This window comes from Rhinatrema bivittatum, chromosome 1 (genome assembly GCF_901001135.1).
Source record: "Rhinatrema bivittatum chromosome 1, aRhiBiv1.1, whole genome shotgun sequence".
Lineage (NCBI taxonomy): Eukaryota > Metazoa > Chordata > Amphibia > Gymnophiona > Rhinatrematidae > Rhinatrema > Rhinatrema bivittatum.
Window position 1 is genome coordinate 362,420,078 of NC_042615.1, and position 15,645 is coordinate 362,435,722.

At 41.4% G+C, this 15,645-nt stretch overlaps 1 protein-coding gene across 4 annotated transcripts in view; it reads right to left on the reverse strand.

The window, feature by feature from the left end:
* The window catches only part of YTHDC1 (YTH domain containing 1), a 177,565-nt gene that overhangs the window by 103,339 nt on the left and 58,581 nt on the right, over positions 1–15,645 (reverse strand). For 3 of the 4 annotated variants that reach the window (XM_029600717.1, XM_029600702.1, XM_029600693.1), the window contains exons 3-6: positions 7,675–8,003; positions 6,669–7,011; positions 3,187–3,276; positions 2,716–2,769 (exon numbers count right to left, since the gene is read on the reverse strand). In XM_029600717.1, the coding sequence (XP_029456577.1) occupies positions 2,716–2,769; positions 3,187–3,276; positions 6,669–7,011; positions 7,675–7,980 (793 nt within the window). In that variant the 5' untranslated portion in view covers positions 7,981–8,003. The remainder of the gene's footprint in view (positions 1–2,715; positions 2,770–3,186; positions 3,277–6,668; positions 7,012–7,674; positions 8,004–15,645) is intronic. The other variant, XM_029600709.1, reaches the window with a different exon arrangement.

A 15,645-nucleotide genomic window follows, 5' to 3' on the forward strand; every position in this document is an offset into this window, starting at 1 on the left:
CATGTATGCCACTCCTGGTTCCAACTGCAAAGAATCCTCCCATGGACTCTGCCTGGACATTCTGCGCAAGATGCAAACCAGACCTTGCCACTATACAACAGATCTGAAGTGCTGTGCTGACAACCTCAAAGTACCATTTAAGCATGGATTCTATTTTCCTCTATTGGGAATCCTTATGCGCTGTGCCCCCCTCTACAGGGACAGCGGTCCTCTTGGTCACTGAACAGACCAATGTGTCCATCCTGGGAAAATGAAACTTCTCCTTCTAGACTGGATCCAAAGGGTATAGCTTGAAGAGAGCATGCCCGATCCTAAAATTGGCTTTTGGGGCCATCCACTCCAAATCAAACACTGCCTGAATTGGGGAAAAAAAGATTTCCTAAGCCTGACCTTGGAAATGACAGTGTTCGCTTTTCTTTTGTCTGTAATATTCAAAGTGTGCAATGACTGGGAAATCAGGATGACTACCACTTCTCTATAAGAGTCACAGCACAGAAGAAGCATCTTTCCCTTCATAAGGACACTCTCCTTCCTCTACGCCCTCCACATGCATGTCCCACCATGGTCCATCAAGAAAGTAATCACAAGAGTAAAATTCATTGTCCCCTCCCAGTCTGTCCTCTTCTACTTGTGCGCTTCCTGCCCAGGATTCCTTCTCTTAACATTGCTGCCACGACCACCATAATCTCTCTCCCTGCTCAGGGAGAGACAGAAATGTGAGGATACCAAAGGGATGGGATAGGTCCATGAGAGACTTTGCCCCAAAATGCTTCCAGCCCTTTAAAGTACCTAGAAATTGCTGTCCAAGGAAGAGAAACCACATCTAAGGAAGCAGCCTGTGCTACTGCTACTGACAAGATCAGTTCCTGGAGAATTCCCCTGAATCAAAAAATGCTACCTTCCAGGCCTGTAGGCTGCCCCCCCCCCCATTGTAAAATGGATACTGGGGCCTCCTCCGATAAGGCAGAATCAGCAACATTCCCTTTGTCGGCCACTGGAGTGACCCTCCTACCATGCTAAGCTCATTGCCTCAGGTCCTCTTTTACCTTTGTACATTTGCAGCAATCCTCCTGCTAGTTTTACCTTCCTCATTCCACATGCTGATCACAGTATGGCCTTCTTCCCATGCTCTATGTTTACTGACATCTTAGAAACCCCATCATGTGTCAAATCAAAAGTAGGGTTGCACTGTCCTCCCTAAACCTGGGTGATTCACCACCGAATCTTTCATTGTTCCCACTGACAGACTAATCTCACAGCTTTGGAGAAGCCTCTGCTGCTAAGATATGCAGTCTTTTTCTCCCCCCCGGCATTGTCAGCAGGGCCAGGAAACTTTAAAGAAACTGCCACCAAGTGTCTAGAGGAAACCAGAAAGGGGGAGAACAAAAGGGAGGAGCGGATAGATGGAGAGAAGCGGGAAGAAAAGGAGGTCCCAACTCTCAATCCACCTGAAGTCTTCCCTGTCCTGATACCCAGCCCAGAAGAGGGAGCCAAAGCTTTCTCCTCAGACTGATTCTATTCCCTTTTTTTTTTTTCAGAATTTTACATCTAAAACTCAGGATGCTACTCAACTGAAGGAGGGAGGCTAACCTTTCACTTCAGGTGCCTCTACAAATCTCTTCCTGTTTAGCCCATCAGACCACAGTCTACAGCACAGGATAAGTATCCAACCATCTGCTGGAGAAATGGGAATACTGCCAGGCTGCTGTAAGCACAGATGCATAATAAGGAGTAATATCAGTGAGTCTGTTGAATTGTGTCCATCTGCTGGTCAGTATGCATAACCCACTAGTTTAGACTGGTCTGACTGAATGAAGAGGAATAGAAAACCTTTGTGTACTGTGTATACCAAACAAAGCAGGGCCTGGCTATCCATGCCCTGCATGCTACTCATCAATTACCACACTCCAGGGCTCATGCTAACTAGGAAGAGGCGGCATGCATGTTTACACATTCTCAAAGGTGCTCCTACATATTTAAGAGGCACCACTGGTGACTCATTGCTATAAGGTGCTGAGAGCAAATCCCAGGTGTTGACATGGATCTGAGCATTATTTATTTTCCCAGTTAACAAAAAAAAAAAAAAAAACCATCGTTAAGTGTGCACTGAACTAGCACCTAGTGCTATGCACATCAATAAAGCTAAAAAAAAATTTGCATCTAGGATCTGAAGCTCAGCAAAGGTCTTTTTTGGTTCTACCAGTATGTCTCACATAAAAGGAAAGGGTGTGATGCCTGCCATGTGCTGCTGCAACTATATACAGACTGCATAACTCCTCACTAGCTCAAGGAGGAAGAGATTTAAAAAGAAACAAAAGCATGCCAGGTACACCCAGGTGTGCCACCATCTTTGAAAAGTAAAAAATAATTGTATATTAGAAAGTTATTTAATTAAAAAAAGATAATAATGGACTTCACACACTTAAGTAAAGGCTAACATACTGCTGCTTTAAGACATCTTAGTGCTAGTCTTTACACATGAGAATATTTCACTGCTGTCTGATCTGAGTAGATCAATCTAAGGGTGTGTCACATTTTCTATTTGCACCATACTTTAAAATTATTGGATGTATGTACACAGTGGAAACATCAATTCAATTCAACTATTAATAAATGGGAATGAAGAAACAAATGGCAAAATAATCCCCTGCCCTCTTTTTATGATGGGGAAAGCAGTGTAAAAAAAATAAAAATAAAAGAAGTTTAAAATGCTACCTTTCTGGACAGCACGAACTGAAGATGATAGTTTTTCATGCTTCTTTTCTGAACCTGCATTCAGCCAAAGTACATGTATTCAGACTGAGCATTCAGAGACAAGATACAATATTCATAATCAGGTACAATTTAAATTGCTCAAAATCTGGTGCATACCCACACATACAAAACCTTGCTCAATGGGCAAAAGTGTTTGTCATGTTTGTAATTTAAACCAGTTTCTACTCCAAACTAGTCACTGAATCCTCTTCCAAGGGGAGAAAAGAAAAACTGTGCAGGTGAAATTTTCCAAATCAACAGCTGCACAGAAGTCAATTAAAGGAAAGAGAGATCTGACCCTTCCCCGCCATAAATAAATAAATCTCACTATAAGCATGGCAAACACAGGTTTACTACCAGCTGAAACTTGTCTGAGACCTGTTCATAGGTGTGGAAGAAATTAGTGTAAGCAGCCATAAAAGGAAAGAATACCTGCATATGATTCTGATGCAGAACTTCCACTTCTATCAAACACAATTGGAGATATACCTCTAGCCCTTTTCCTTTCCTTCTTTTTCTGATCTAGAAAATGTGAAAAGATAACATAAGTGGCTTCACTTTGAAAACAAAGTCTGATAAGGGCTTGAATTTTCTCCCTGACCCTTTCTAGACCCTCTCCATTTTGCCACCCTATTGCCACCACTAACCAAGTCACTTTTTCCCCCAAGGTCTTCAATATACCATGCTACACCTGCTTATTCTCCAAAGGTTGCATGGCAGTAACATGACTCCTTTAACTACAAGCAGCACTGAAATATTCTACTTCTACAGACTAATTTCAAATTTCAAATTTTCTTCCATAAAAATTGGTTGCCAAATATACTTCCACATCTGTTTGTCAGCCAAAAGATTCACATTTATCTGGTATCCTACTGCAATTATTTTGCCTTTTTAAATGCATTTCTGCCCTTGAAAGCACCGACACAGTGGCTTATGGAGAGAGCCTGACCTAACAAAAACCAAGTAAGATGGAGCACCAGGGAAGCAAGGTGGTTTGCTTGCAATGGTGGGGCTGCAGCAGAAAGGACAGTACTGGAGGGGAACAGCAGCTGGATCTAGCAAGAAACAGTAGAACTATAGCAGGTTGAGGGCAGGGACCTGCTCCACTCAAGAGACAATAAGGTGTCTGAAAATAAAGGGTCCAAGGAGCTTATTCAGAAGGAGCCTTTAGATGGTCTCTAGGACTTTTAGATAGGTAATCTGAAAATTAAATCCTGTCCCCATTCTTGGTGTTAAAATATCAGCATCAAAATACTATTATTCATAAGTGTGGTATACAGCAATGTAATGTATAAAACAACCAAATAATGCAGACCTGAACGCCTCAGTCATATACAGAAGATGGGCTTGTACTATGCTTCACTACAGCTCTGAGTGAGGGAGATGTCGGGGTGTGGCAGAGGGTGGGAAAAATAAGACAATAAATTTCCAAAATTGCTCTTCAGGCAAAGTATACAGCTTTAACTTCAAACTAGAATATATATATATATATATATATATATATATATATATATATATATATATATTTATTTATTTATTTATTTTTTTAACAATACAGCAGCAAATATGTAATGAGCAACTATGCTCATTGCTCTTAAAGAGAAGTTGTTCAACACCGCCTAAACACTAGGTTTCAAAGTTCAAACAATCCATTCTGTAATATAGTTTCTCTACAACGCTGCTGAGCAGAATTTGTACCCTAAATAACCTGCAGGTTTACAGTATGTAAAAAATCAATGAAGCTTCTCCATTTTTCTTTTCAAATTGAACAGCAAAAAGTGAGAGGTTCACTGACAGTAAGATAAAACCTGTTTTACATGGCACCTTATCCTAGTACCACTTCTAAATCAACATCACACTGCTACAAATATACAGCCATATATTTTTATACACTGAACACTATGATCTGTCTCACTTTTCAATTAAAATGTAAGGTAGGTATGCAGTGTTAGGCAGACAAAAGAGTCTCTACACTTAAGTAGTTCAAGAAAAGAAAACTTTAAAAAAAGGTAACAAAAAGGATAGCTACAGCTTCAATACTAGTATCAAACTTTTGGAAATATCTCTGTCATCCCTTACATTTCACTTTTTGGGGGGGATAAAAGCTGTGCACTTAACATGTGATCATACTCCCTCCCTGTTAAGTATCTTTCCCAAGGTTCCTCCTTAGCAGTCCATGCTATACACACACTGACTTGCCAACTGAATTTTCCCAATCTCAGGCACATTTTATTTATATGGCATACAAAGCACTGCCGAAAAGAAATAGTCTCAATACTGCAGAACTACTGATAGTTCAATCTTTCCTGGAACTTTCAATTCCCTTAGCATTTCACTATTCTGTAAAGTCCCACCCCAGTGGACACTGGCTTGTGTATAAATGCAGAGGGGTCAACCAACAACTCCCTCCCTGCTGTAGTATCATGCTGAGATCTGAGCCTCCAAAAGACATTGACATCTTGGCCATTCCCACCCCAGATTTTATTTGGTCCACAGAGAAGAAACATGCATACCATTTTGTTCTCACAGATTGTGAGAAAAACTGCCAATTTGCTAGTCACAGAGGTTTTAATAATCTTAAGCTCAACTTCATAGCAATCAAGAAACTGTATTAATTTTATGGCTGAATCCTCAAAAACAAAAGGGAAGGAAACGTGAACTCAAGTATAACAAGTGCTCTAAAGATTTTTGAAAGACTAAAATGCTTTATCTGATATGCTTCAAATAAGAGATTTTATAGCAATCACTACATTTCCACATAGATCAGACTCAGTATATTGGAACATACAAAAAATTCAACAAACTACCTTCTTCCTTCTTAAAAGCCCACTCAAGGGACTATGGCTACTACACATACTGAAAAAGCTCAAGCTTCAGCTGAAAAAACATGTAAAACAACACATACAAATCAAAAAATTTATAAGGAGAATTTTGTAATTTGTATTCAATTCACTATTTTAAGATACTGCTTTTTTAAGTCCCACAGTATATACTAGGGAGGAAGTGTAATAGACCTAAGTTTCCTCTTACAATCAATTCACTCAAGTTTACACCTTCCCTCACCAGTATCTGTATCGTTAAGTCTTAATGGTGATAAAGATGATGTATTTTAACACAAGAACTGACAGTAAGAGAAAATCTCAATTATCAGGAGTTATTGGAAACTCAAGACTACACTGGAGTTTAATGGGGAGATGTAATACAGCACTATGTCAAACACTAAAATAAACTTCTGAACTCTGCTTCTATTCCTATTTAGTTCTTGCTGCATACACTTCACCAAAAGAAACTTGCAAAGCAACCCATCAGGATACAGGCACCTGAATAACTTTCAAATGCACTTTCTTTTCTTCTCTCAGACAATTTCTTCTACCCTCCCCATGCCCTCAAAGCAGTCCAGTAACCGTCCACTTCAGACTGCTACCAGCCTGTTCAATAAGTTCTTCCCCTGCATGTTACCCTGCTGACAAAATTATTTGTGATCTCTGCAAACAAATGGCGGTCTAGCAAAAGATTGTTGAAGAAATGCTTTCATTGCTATTTCAATATCATAATTCTACAAGAATTTCTGACCAAATTCTAAGATGCCGATGATGTCAAAACTTCAGGTCCTTCAAATAAACCTCTCACGTATTATTCTGGAAAAAGTATTTAAAAAATTCATGTCAACTTTTAATGAGAATATTTATAAGGAATGCTGCTTCCTGGCCAATATAAAATGAACGGTATATACCGTGGAATACTCATCCCCTGACAGCAATTTCTTTCAGTAACATAAGTGTATCTCAGAGTTCAAGCAAGCTTAACAGAGAAAGGCAAGTTAGTCCTGAAATTGGAAAGGGATGCAAAACTAAATTTTATCAATAAGCACAAAAAGCCCACTTAATGTAAAGTGATTTTAAAATAAAAATTACCTGAAATGTCAGAGACAGAGCCTGATCTGATTGAGTCTCCATCTGTGAAGGACGCTGAATCAGAGTCAGAATCACTAGCCTCACTTCGAGTGTCATAGTCATTTCCTTCTCTCTGATCTCTTTCCTCTTGATCATATTCTTCATCTTCCTCACCTTCCTCTTCATCTTCTTCCTCCTCATCTTCCTCATCCATGCCTTCTTCTTCAACCTCAGTGTTACCTTGGTCATCAGAGGAGCCACTGCTGCCGCTTTCCTGGTCTGAGCCATACTCATCTGAATTCACGTCATCTTTGGAAGAATGGCTGGACCTGCTTGCTCTTCTATCTACATTATGCCTAATTTTCTGATATTTAAAGAGTGAATTAACAGTCAGATACCTTCAACTGTTTTAGGATGGTTTATTATCTATCCTTTCCCCACCTTGGGATAACCAGAAGCTGCTACTTCCCAGTCCTTGCTATCAAGACAGCAAGGGGAAGGCGCTTCTCCCAACCTATCCAATAATGGAAACCCAAGATGTGGGATGATGACTCCTTCCCCTGTCTCAAATATAGACTGACCAAATGGAGATGCTTTTTGTTTCTTTCCATGGATCTGGTGCCACTGAAAGCACTGGCAACTAAAATCACTTTTTATCCTCAGGAACAGAATGGACTGTGGCAATGCAAGCTTCCTCACAGAGCCCTAGTGTTCTGGAAGGGGCAACTCAGGAGTGAGAATTTCTAAAGCAACTCATTGAGAGCTAACAGGACTCTTATCACATGATAATTTAAACAAACACCTATTTACTGGATTGATATCACAAATCCATTTCACAAAAGTATACGAGTTCCAGCAACTGATCCAAGTCAAATTCAAATCCAATAAGAAAAACAACCCTTTCTACACTTCCCCCTCCACAGATTTGGGTGAGGTTCCTACATCTCTAAAAAAATACATTTAGCAAAGCTTTTTGGGTTTTTTTTTAAACTATGGTTACATTTGTTTATTAGTAGTTCTTTCCTACCTCGGCAGGCGACTCTGGTGTGAAGGACTTGGCTTTTTTATCGGAGTCCCTTCTCCTAATCAAGTTCTTTTCTGGCTGAGACCTATAGGTGTCCCTTGAATTGCTATTTGTGATGCGACCCTTTCTATCAGCATCTGGACGTCTGTTTCTTTCTGGTCTGTGAAACTCCTCAGTTTTATATTCCGATACATGCTTTCCTTTGGTACTGATGATTCTCTTGTTGCCAGCAGATGAACCCGGTAGTCTCTGGGCTGGCTGTCTAGAGTGTGAAGAAGATTTTTGTCGTTTGCTTTCGGTAGCATCCATCCTATCGCTCTTTCTTTTGGATCCTTAAAAATGGAACAGCAAAAAAATTAATATCTAGTTCCTTCACAAGTTTTGCATATTTTACAATCCAGGCTGGATGTAGACGCTCACCTGTTAGTGTTATTCAGATAGAATGGCCACCTTGATAATTCATTACACTCATACAATTTTATTCTGGATTGTCAAATTAGTCAACAATTCTACACCAAGATATTGTCAAATGCACAGTGGGATACAAAATGATTGGCATTCCTTGTAGTAACTTCAAAACTGATTTACTGCATTACCACAGTGCAAATAGTTCTACATTCTCACAAAAACAATGCTGTCTTCAGTATTTGTTCTAACTGGAGCTGGTAATAATTTTTAAAGTTAAATTTTAGAATGGTAAGAAAAGGTGCATAATCACATATACACTGAGAAACAAAGCTACACAATTCCCTCTCAGTGTTGATCCCCTTCCTGACATCCATCCCCTCCCTCTCAAAGGGATGACAACCCCTCCTAATTCCACTCCTTGCAAGGATCCACCCAACACCACCAGAAAGTAAGCAGGTAGGCCTCCTTGGTACAGAGTCTTTCATGTCTGTAACAGATTATCTCAAACGCTATACTGACTGTGGAAATATGAAATTGCTGGTGGTATTAGATCTGTCCATCTATTGTATTTAATGTATTTAATGTAGTTTTACTTGTTAATGTCCTTTCCTTGAATCCTGCTACATCAGTCCAGACATTTATTTAAAAATTTTTCTATACCAACATTCATATAAAATATCACATCAGTTTACAAAGAACTTGGTTAACACAACAAAAGATACAAAGTTACAAAGAACAAGGGGTGGGGGTAACTTGGAGGGGGAATTAGATATTAACATGGTAAGGAAGTCATGGTTAACTAAATAAAAGCGTAGTTTGACTGAGTAGTTAGAGGTGTGATCACTGGAATCCAGTGGCTCCTTAAACTAAGGCTTGATTACAATGGCTTATATACAATGTATTCTGTTATATGTAATGGAATCTTATGGCACCTATGTAAACTGAAAGATGTTAATTGCATTACTTTATGTGCCTTACTGTAAACCGTTGTGATGGTACCCACCATAACAAGGGTATAGAAAAGATTTTAAATAAAATAAAAATAAATAAAAATTAAGGCAATATAAAACGGCAATATACTAATGCAATGTACTAAGGCAGTATAAATATTGTATGTATACAATTCTAAACTATGGATTATATACAATGGGATCTATACTAAAGGCAATATACAATGGACATATACAATAGTTTATTTAAGAATAGGAAGGGGATCCAGGGTACTTGAGTGATCACGAGCAGAGGGATAAGGGCAGAAAGCAGAAGGGAGAATCGAAAGAAAGGAATTAGCTATGTGAAGGCTTGTTTAAACAGCCAGGTTTTTCGTTTTGGGGTTGGTTTTTTTTGAAGGTTTGGGTGCAATGTTCCAGGCGTATATCTGAAGGCATGGAGTTCCATAACTTGGGTCCTGCTGATGAAAAGGCCTGCTCTTTGGTAGCAAGGTGGATCAGTTTGGGAGATGGTGTGTGGAGGGATCCTTTGTAAGCTGATCTGATGGGTCTGTTAGATGTGTGGTATTTTAAAGAGTCATTTAGCCAGTGGGTGTGTTGATTGTGAAGTGACTTGTGGATAATGGTAAGGCTCTTATGGATTATTCTAAAGTGGATGGGGAGCCAGTGGAGGTCCTTGAGGATGGGGGGATATGTTCCTTCTTGCGGGTATTGGTGAGGATTCTGGCCGCGGTGTTTTAGATCAGTTGGAGGGTTTGATCGTAGTCATTGGGAGGCCTAGGAGAAGGGAGTTGCAATAGTTGATTTTTGAGAATAGGGTGGCTTGGAGGACTGTGCGGAAGTCGTTGAGGTGGAGGAGGGGTTTTAATTTCTTTAGAACTTGGAGTTTAAAGAACCCATCTTTTATTGTGGTGTTAATGAATTTTTTCAGGTTCAGCTGGTTGTCCAGAATAACACCTAGGTCTTTTACTTGGTGGGTGGTTGAAACTGTCGGGTCAGGAGGGGAGAGGTGATTTAAGTCTGGAGAGATAATGAGTAGCTCTGTTTTTGCTGGGTTGAGGTTGTTGAGAAGCAGGTTAATAGAGTTAAGGATTTGTCCCAGATTTTGAGTGATTTGGAGACATTCTTTTATGGGAATGAATTTGTAAGTTGTCCGCATAAATGTAATGGGTGAGGCCTAGGTTAGATAGGAGTTGGCAAAGTGGGAGGAGATAAATGTTGAAGAGGGTCGAGGAACACCTTGGGGTACTCCTCTAGTTAGATTTATTGGGGGGGGATTCCTTATTACCAATTCTTAATTTGTAATGTCTATCTTTGAGGAAGGACTGAAACCATAGGAGGACGGTTCCTGAAATACCAATTTCTGAGAGACGATTTAAGAGTATTGTTATGGTTGACTGTGTCAAACACTGATGAGATGTCAAGCAGTGCGAGGATGAATGATTGGCCTTCATCTAATCTCTTGATGGTGTCCGAGAGGGAGATTAGGAGTGTTTCTGTGTTAGAGCTTACGGAAGCCAAATTGGGAGGGGTAGAGAACCTTTCGTTTTTCTAAGAACTGTCAGTTGGAGGTTGACTGCCTTTTCCAGGAGTTTAGCCATAAATGGGAGATTTATTTATTTATTTATAACTTATCTATACCGAAGTTCAAATAACAGAGTTAATTATCACTCCGGTTTACATTGAAACCATAAAAACAGTGACAAAGTTGTCTTACATAGAACAGGGGGAGAGAAAAAGTTGGATACAGCTTAAGCATGGGGAGTGACGTGTCAAAACTGGTAAGAACTGATAAGAGTTGGCTTTTTGGGGTAACAAGGTATTCCGAGGGAGGGGGTAGGAATGAGATTTGAGATCGGGCAGAAGTTAGCGAGGTCTCCAGGGTAAAGGTTGAGTTTCTTTAATAGGGGTTTGAGGGTCACTTGTTTCAGTGCTTTAGGGACATGTCCGAGGGAGAGGCGCAATTAATGATTTCCTCAATCATTTAGGCTTATGCCACCTACTAGCAGATGGAAATAGTGATGTCATAGAAAAAGATGTCCTCTATCAGTACATAGGATGGTGTACAACAGGCAAAGGTCAGTATCATAATGTCAAAAAAACAAGCAAAAAACTGACCCTAAATTAAAAATAACCTTCAATAACTTCAAAAAACAAAGGAAGAAAATCCTCCAGAAAAAAAATTCCCCTTTCCTACTCCTAATTGGGGATAAAAGGGAGACACACAAAAACAGACAGAAGGAAGTAAAAATAGGAGTCGGGCTCTCCCCAGAAGGACTGAGTAAGAAACATCTGTAAGACTACAGACCGACAACCAAGAAGAACATCTCAGGCCTAGACTTCCCAAGAGGGTCCTGCATTGGTGATTCAAGGAAAGGAAATTGACAAATATTGCCTTCCTTATTCTAATACACCAGTCCAGACAGCAGGGGGAATGAAGAAAAGTGGGTCTCTATACAGACAACAACCAAGGACTGAATTACATAGTCTGGGTAAACAAATAAGCATGGGTGTAGCTTGCTTATTGCAGCGGTTACTACCCCTAATTAATTAAGCTAGATATTTCACTTAGATGCAGCTCCAACACTGCTCTCTACATTAATGGTGGGGGTGGAAGGGAAATAGAACCAAAAGGTTACTAAGAGCCAAGAGTAACATAAGTATGAGAAAAAAAAAATGCGAAACTTGCTAGGCAGACTGGATGGGCCGTTTGGTCTTCTTCTGCCGTCATTTCTATGTTTCTATGAGTACAATAGAACATACATAATTGTTAAAAAGTAAATGAGAACATAAAGCATCTCTATACATATAATAAAATAAAAAACAAACTAAAAAGTCATCAACTAAAATGAACATTGAAACCTGCCAAACAGAGGACATTATGTTTAATCCATCTGACTCAGGAATGCTTTCTTGAATAAGGTTTTCAAAGCTTTTTTAAAAATGAAATTTTCAGTAAGCCATCTCAATTCAGACGAGGAGTTCCATAATAGAGGGCCTACAGATGAAAAAGACACTCGCGTTTCTTCCAAGCGAACATCAAGGAGTAGTTGTGAGGAGGATCTTAGTGTCTTAACAGGAGCATGAATCTTAACTGATGTAATAGAGGGTAAATTATGAGTAACCGAATGTGTAACTGTTGCCAGCTTATAATCTATTTGAAATGAAATGGAGAGCCAGTGTAATGATTCTAAAACAGGTGTAATTTTCATGAACTGGAGTTCCTGTCAATAACCTGGCAGCTGCGTTATGAATGATTTCTAGTGGATGTATAGTATGTGCAGGTAGACCAATTAAAAGTGAATTGCAGTAATCAGACGCAGTTTAAGAGAGGTTTTCCTGATCATATTAAGGACTGTGTCAAGGCCTTAATATGATCGTGCATTGATAGAGCTGGGTCAATGACGGCACCCAGATAACGAACTTTCTGAGAGAACTGAATTGATTGTAAAATAAAACTATTAGGAATCTTTGGGTTTGGAAAGCAGGACAAAATATCAGTTTTAGAAATATTAAAATGGAGAAAGCAGAGTTGCTTACCTGTAACAAGTGTTCTCCCAGGACAGCAAGATGTTAGTCCTCATATATGGATGACATCAGATGGAGCCCTGTCACAGAATACTTTTGTCAAAGTTTCTAGAACTTTGACTGGCACACTGAGCATGCCCAGCATGCCACTAACCCTGTGGCCACACGGGTCCCCCTTCAGTCTTGTTTATAGCAAAAGGTATGAGCGAAAAATAAAATAAGAAAACAGTATCGAACCCAACTCCGCGGAGTGGCGGGTGGGTTTTGTGAGGACCAACATCCTGTTGTCCTGAGAGAACACCTGTTACAGGTAAGCAACTCTGCTTTCTCCCAGGATAAGCAGGATGGTAGTCCTCACATATGGGTAAATAGCAAGCTACAGGCTGACTCATAACGAGGCAGGCCAAGCAGCACACATGTGCAATAGGCACAACAACTGGGGTGCTGTTGGCAATGAGACAGCCTGAAATTCACAGCAGGTCGAGGTAGGACAAGTTGGGTTTTTACACTGGAAATAAGTTCCGTAGGACAGACTGGCCAAAGACTGAGTCTTGTCGTCCAGCCTCTTCAAGACAGTAGTGAGCTGCAAAGGTGTGGAGAGAGCTCTATATCGCAGCCCCGCAGATGTCGGCAATCTGTACTGAATGGTAGTGTGTTACTGACGTTGCCATGGCTCTGAGTGCGCCTTCACTCGTCCCTCAAGTGGAAGGCCTGCTTGCTGGTAGCAGAATGCAATGCAATCTGCCAACCAGCTGGAGAGTCTGCTTGCCCACCACAACTCCAAGCTTGTTTTTGTCAAAAGAAACAGAGTTGGATGGACTTTCTGTGGACTGCGGTGCGGTCTAAGTAAAATGCAAACACACGTTTATACAGTCCAAGGTGTGGAGAGCTCACTCACCCGGGTGAGTGTGAGGCCTCAAGACACTAAATTGGTTTAAGTGGAAATCAGCTAACACCTTAGGAAGGAATTTAGGGTGAGTGCAGAGGACCACCCGGTCATGGAGGAACCTTGTATAGGGCGAGTATGATACAAGGGCTTGCAACTCACTGACTCTGCGAGCAGATGTGACAGCTACCAGGAAAATTACTTGCCATGTAAGGAATTTGAGTTCGCAGGAGTGCAGGGGCTCAAAAGGAGGATGTATGAGCCGTGCAAGTACCACGTTGAGGTCCCATGCCACAAACCAGTGGTCGTAGAGGAGGCTGAAGCTGTAGTAAGTCTCTCTTGAAGCAACCCACCAGGGGTTGAGCAGTTATCCTATTCCTTGATGGTAGGCAGAGATGGCACTGAGGTGTACTCGTATGGAGGAAGTCTGAAGACCAGATTCCGAGAGGTGCCAGAGATAGTCTAAGAGTTTTGGTGTGGGGCAAGAAAAGGGGTCAAAGCCTGTGTGCACCACAAGGTAAACCTCTTCCACTTAGAGAGTGGTAAGACTTCCGCGAAGCTACAAGGACTTGAGATATGCTGGTAGAAAGATTGAGATGTTGTACATTAACCTTTCAACATCCAGGCTGTCAGGGACAGGATCTGGAGGTTCGGGTGGCGCAACCTGCCGTGGTTCTGTGTTATGAGGTTGGGCACCATGCCCAGGCAAATGGGTTCCTGGACAGAGAGGTCGAGAAGCATGAGAAACCAGACTTGGCATGGCCAATACGGGGCTATGAGTATCGATGAGCCTCGGTCCTGTTGTAGCTTCACGAGAGTCTTGATTAGCTCAATCGGAGGGTATGCATATAGCAGGCCTGTGTTCCAGGGGCGGGCGAAGGCACCCATGTTTGGTGCTCTTTGGTCCCTGTGTAGGGAGCAGAAGCATTCCAGTTTGCGGTTCTGTTTGGTCGCAAAGAGGTCTATGTCTGGCTGACCCCACCAGTGGAAGATTCTGCTCACAACAGAGGGAGATCCCTGAGACCACTTGTAAGGTTGGAAATTTCGGCTGAGGCAGTCCACCACTGCATTCTGTGAGTCTGCCAGATAAGTGGCTTGCAGTAGTATGGAATGCGACAGGGCCCAGGCCCAAATCTGCCTAGGATAACTCTGCCTCCAGATAAAAAGATAAGTAAAAACGGCTTTCAGAGACTTTTGCAATTGAGATTATGTTTGAGATGTGACCTGTTCTAAGGATCTTCACGGGTTGGGACTGTGTTTTAAGAAAAATATGAAAAGTTCATAGTTAATGGACATTAAAAAAGAAAAAAATATATTTAAATAAAAGTGGACCAAAAGGTTATAAAAAAATCATCAGTTGGTTTAAAGTTGTTCCCATGAAGGTCCTACAAAAATAGTTGATATAGAACACAGCTGATTGAATGTGATAAAAATACACTGAGGAACAGTGTGGTGTGTTTTCTGGCTTTTTATGAGCCAGTCATCTAGATATGGAAAGACATGGATGCTCTAGTGGCGTAACTGTGCAGCCACGACTGCCAGGCACTTCGTGAACACTCGAGGCGCTGAGGCCAAGCCGAACAGCAGTACCTTGTATTGACAGTGCCCGTGACACTACAAATCGCAGGTATTTGTGATGAGGAGGGAAGACTGCAATATGGGCATAAGCGTCCTGAAGGTCCAGAGAGCAAAGTCAATCCCCTTGTTGTAAGGAGAGGGAGCATGGTGCCCAGGGACACCATTCTGAATCGTTCCTTGTGAAGAAATGTGTTTAAGGTACGGAGATCAGAATAGGCCGGAGGCAGTTGGTCTTTTTTGGGATTAGAAAATACCAGAAGTAGAACCCTCTCCTCTGCTGAGTCGAGGGAACCGGTTCTACGGCCCTGGCCGACAGAAGGGTCGAGAGCTCTGACTCGAGAATTCCTGTGTTATCGCCCCAGCTCCACGCTGGAATGAGTGGTGAGCTCCATTCTGGAATGGGTGGGGAGTCCAGGGGTACAGTCGAAAAATTTAGACGGTAAGTGTGAGTCATGATGGACAGTACCCATTGTCCGTGGTAATTGGGCGCCAATTGGTTGCAAAGTGGCAGAGGTGGCCTCCCACTGGTGAATCGGGTTGTGGGATTTGGGGGGGGGGGGGGGGGGGGGGTGGCTGCTGCTCTCTGGAAAGGAGTCAAAATCCGGTCGCAAGACCAGCTTGTGC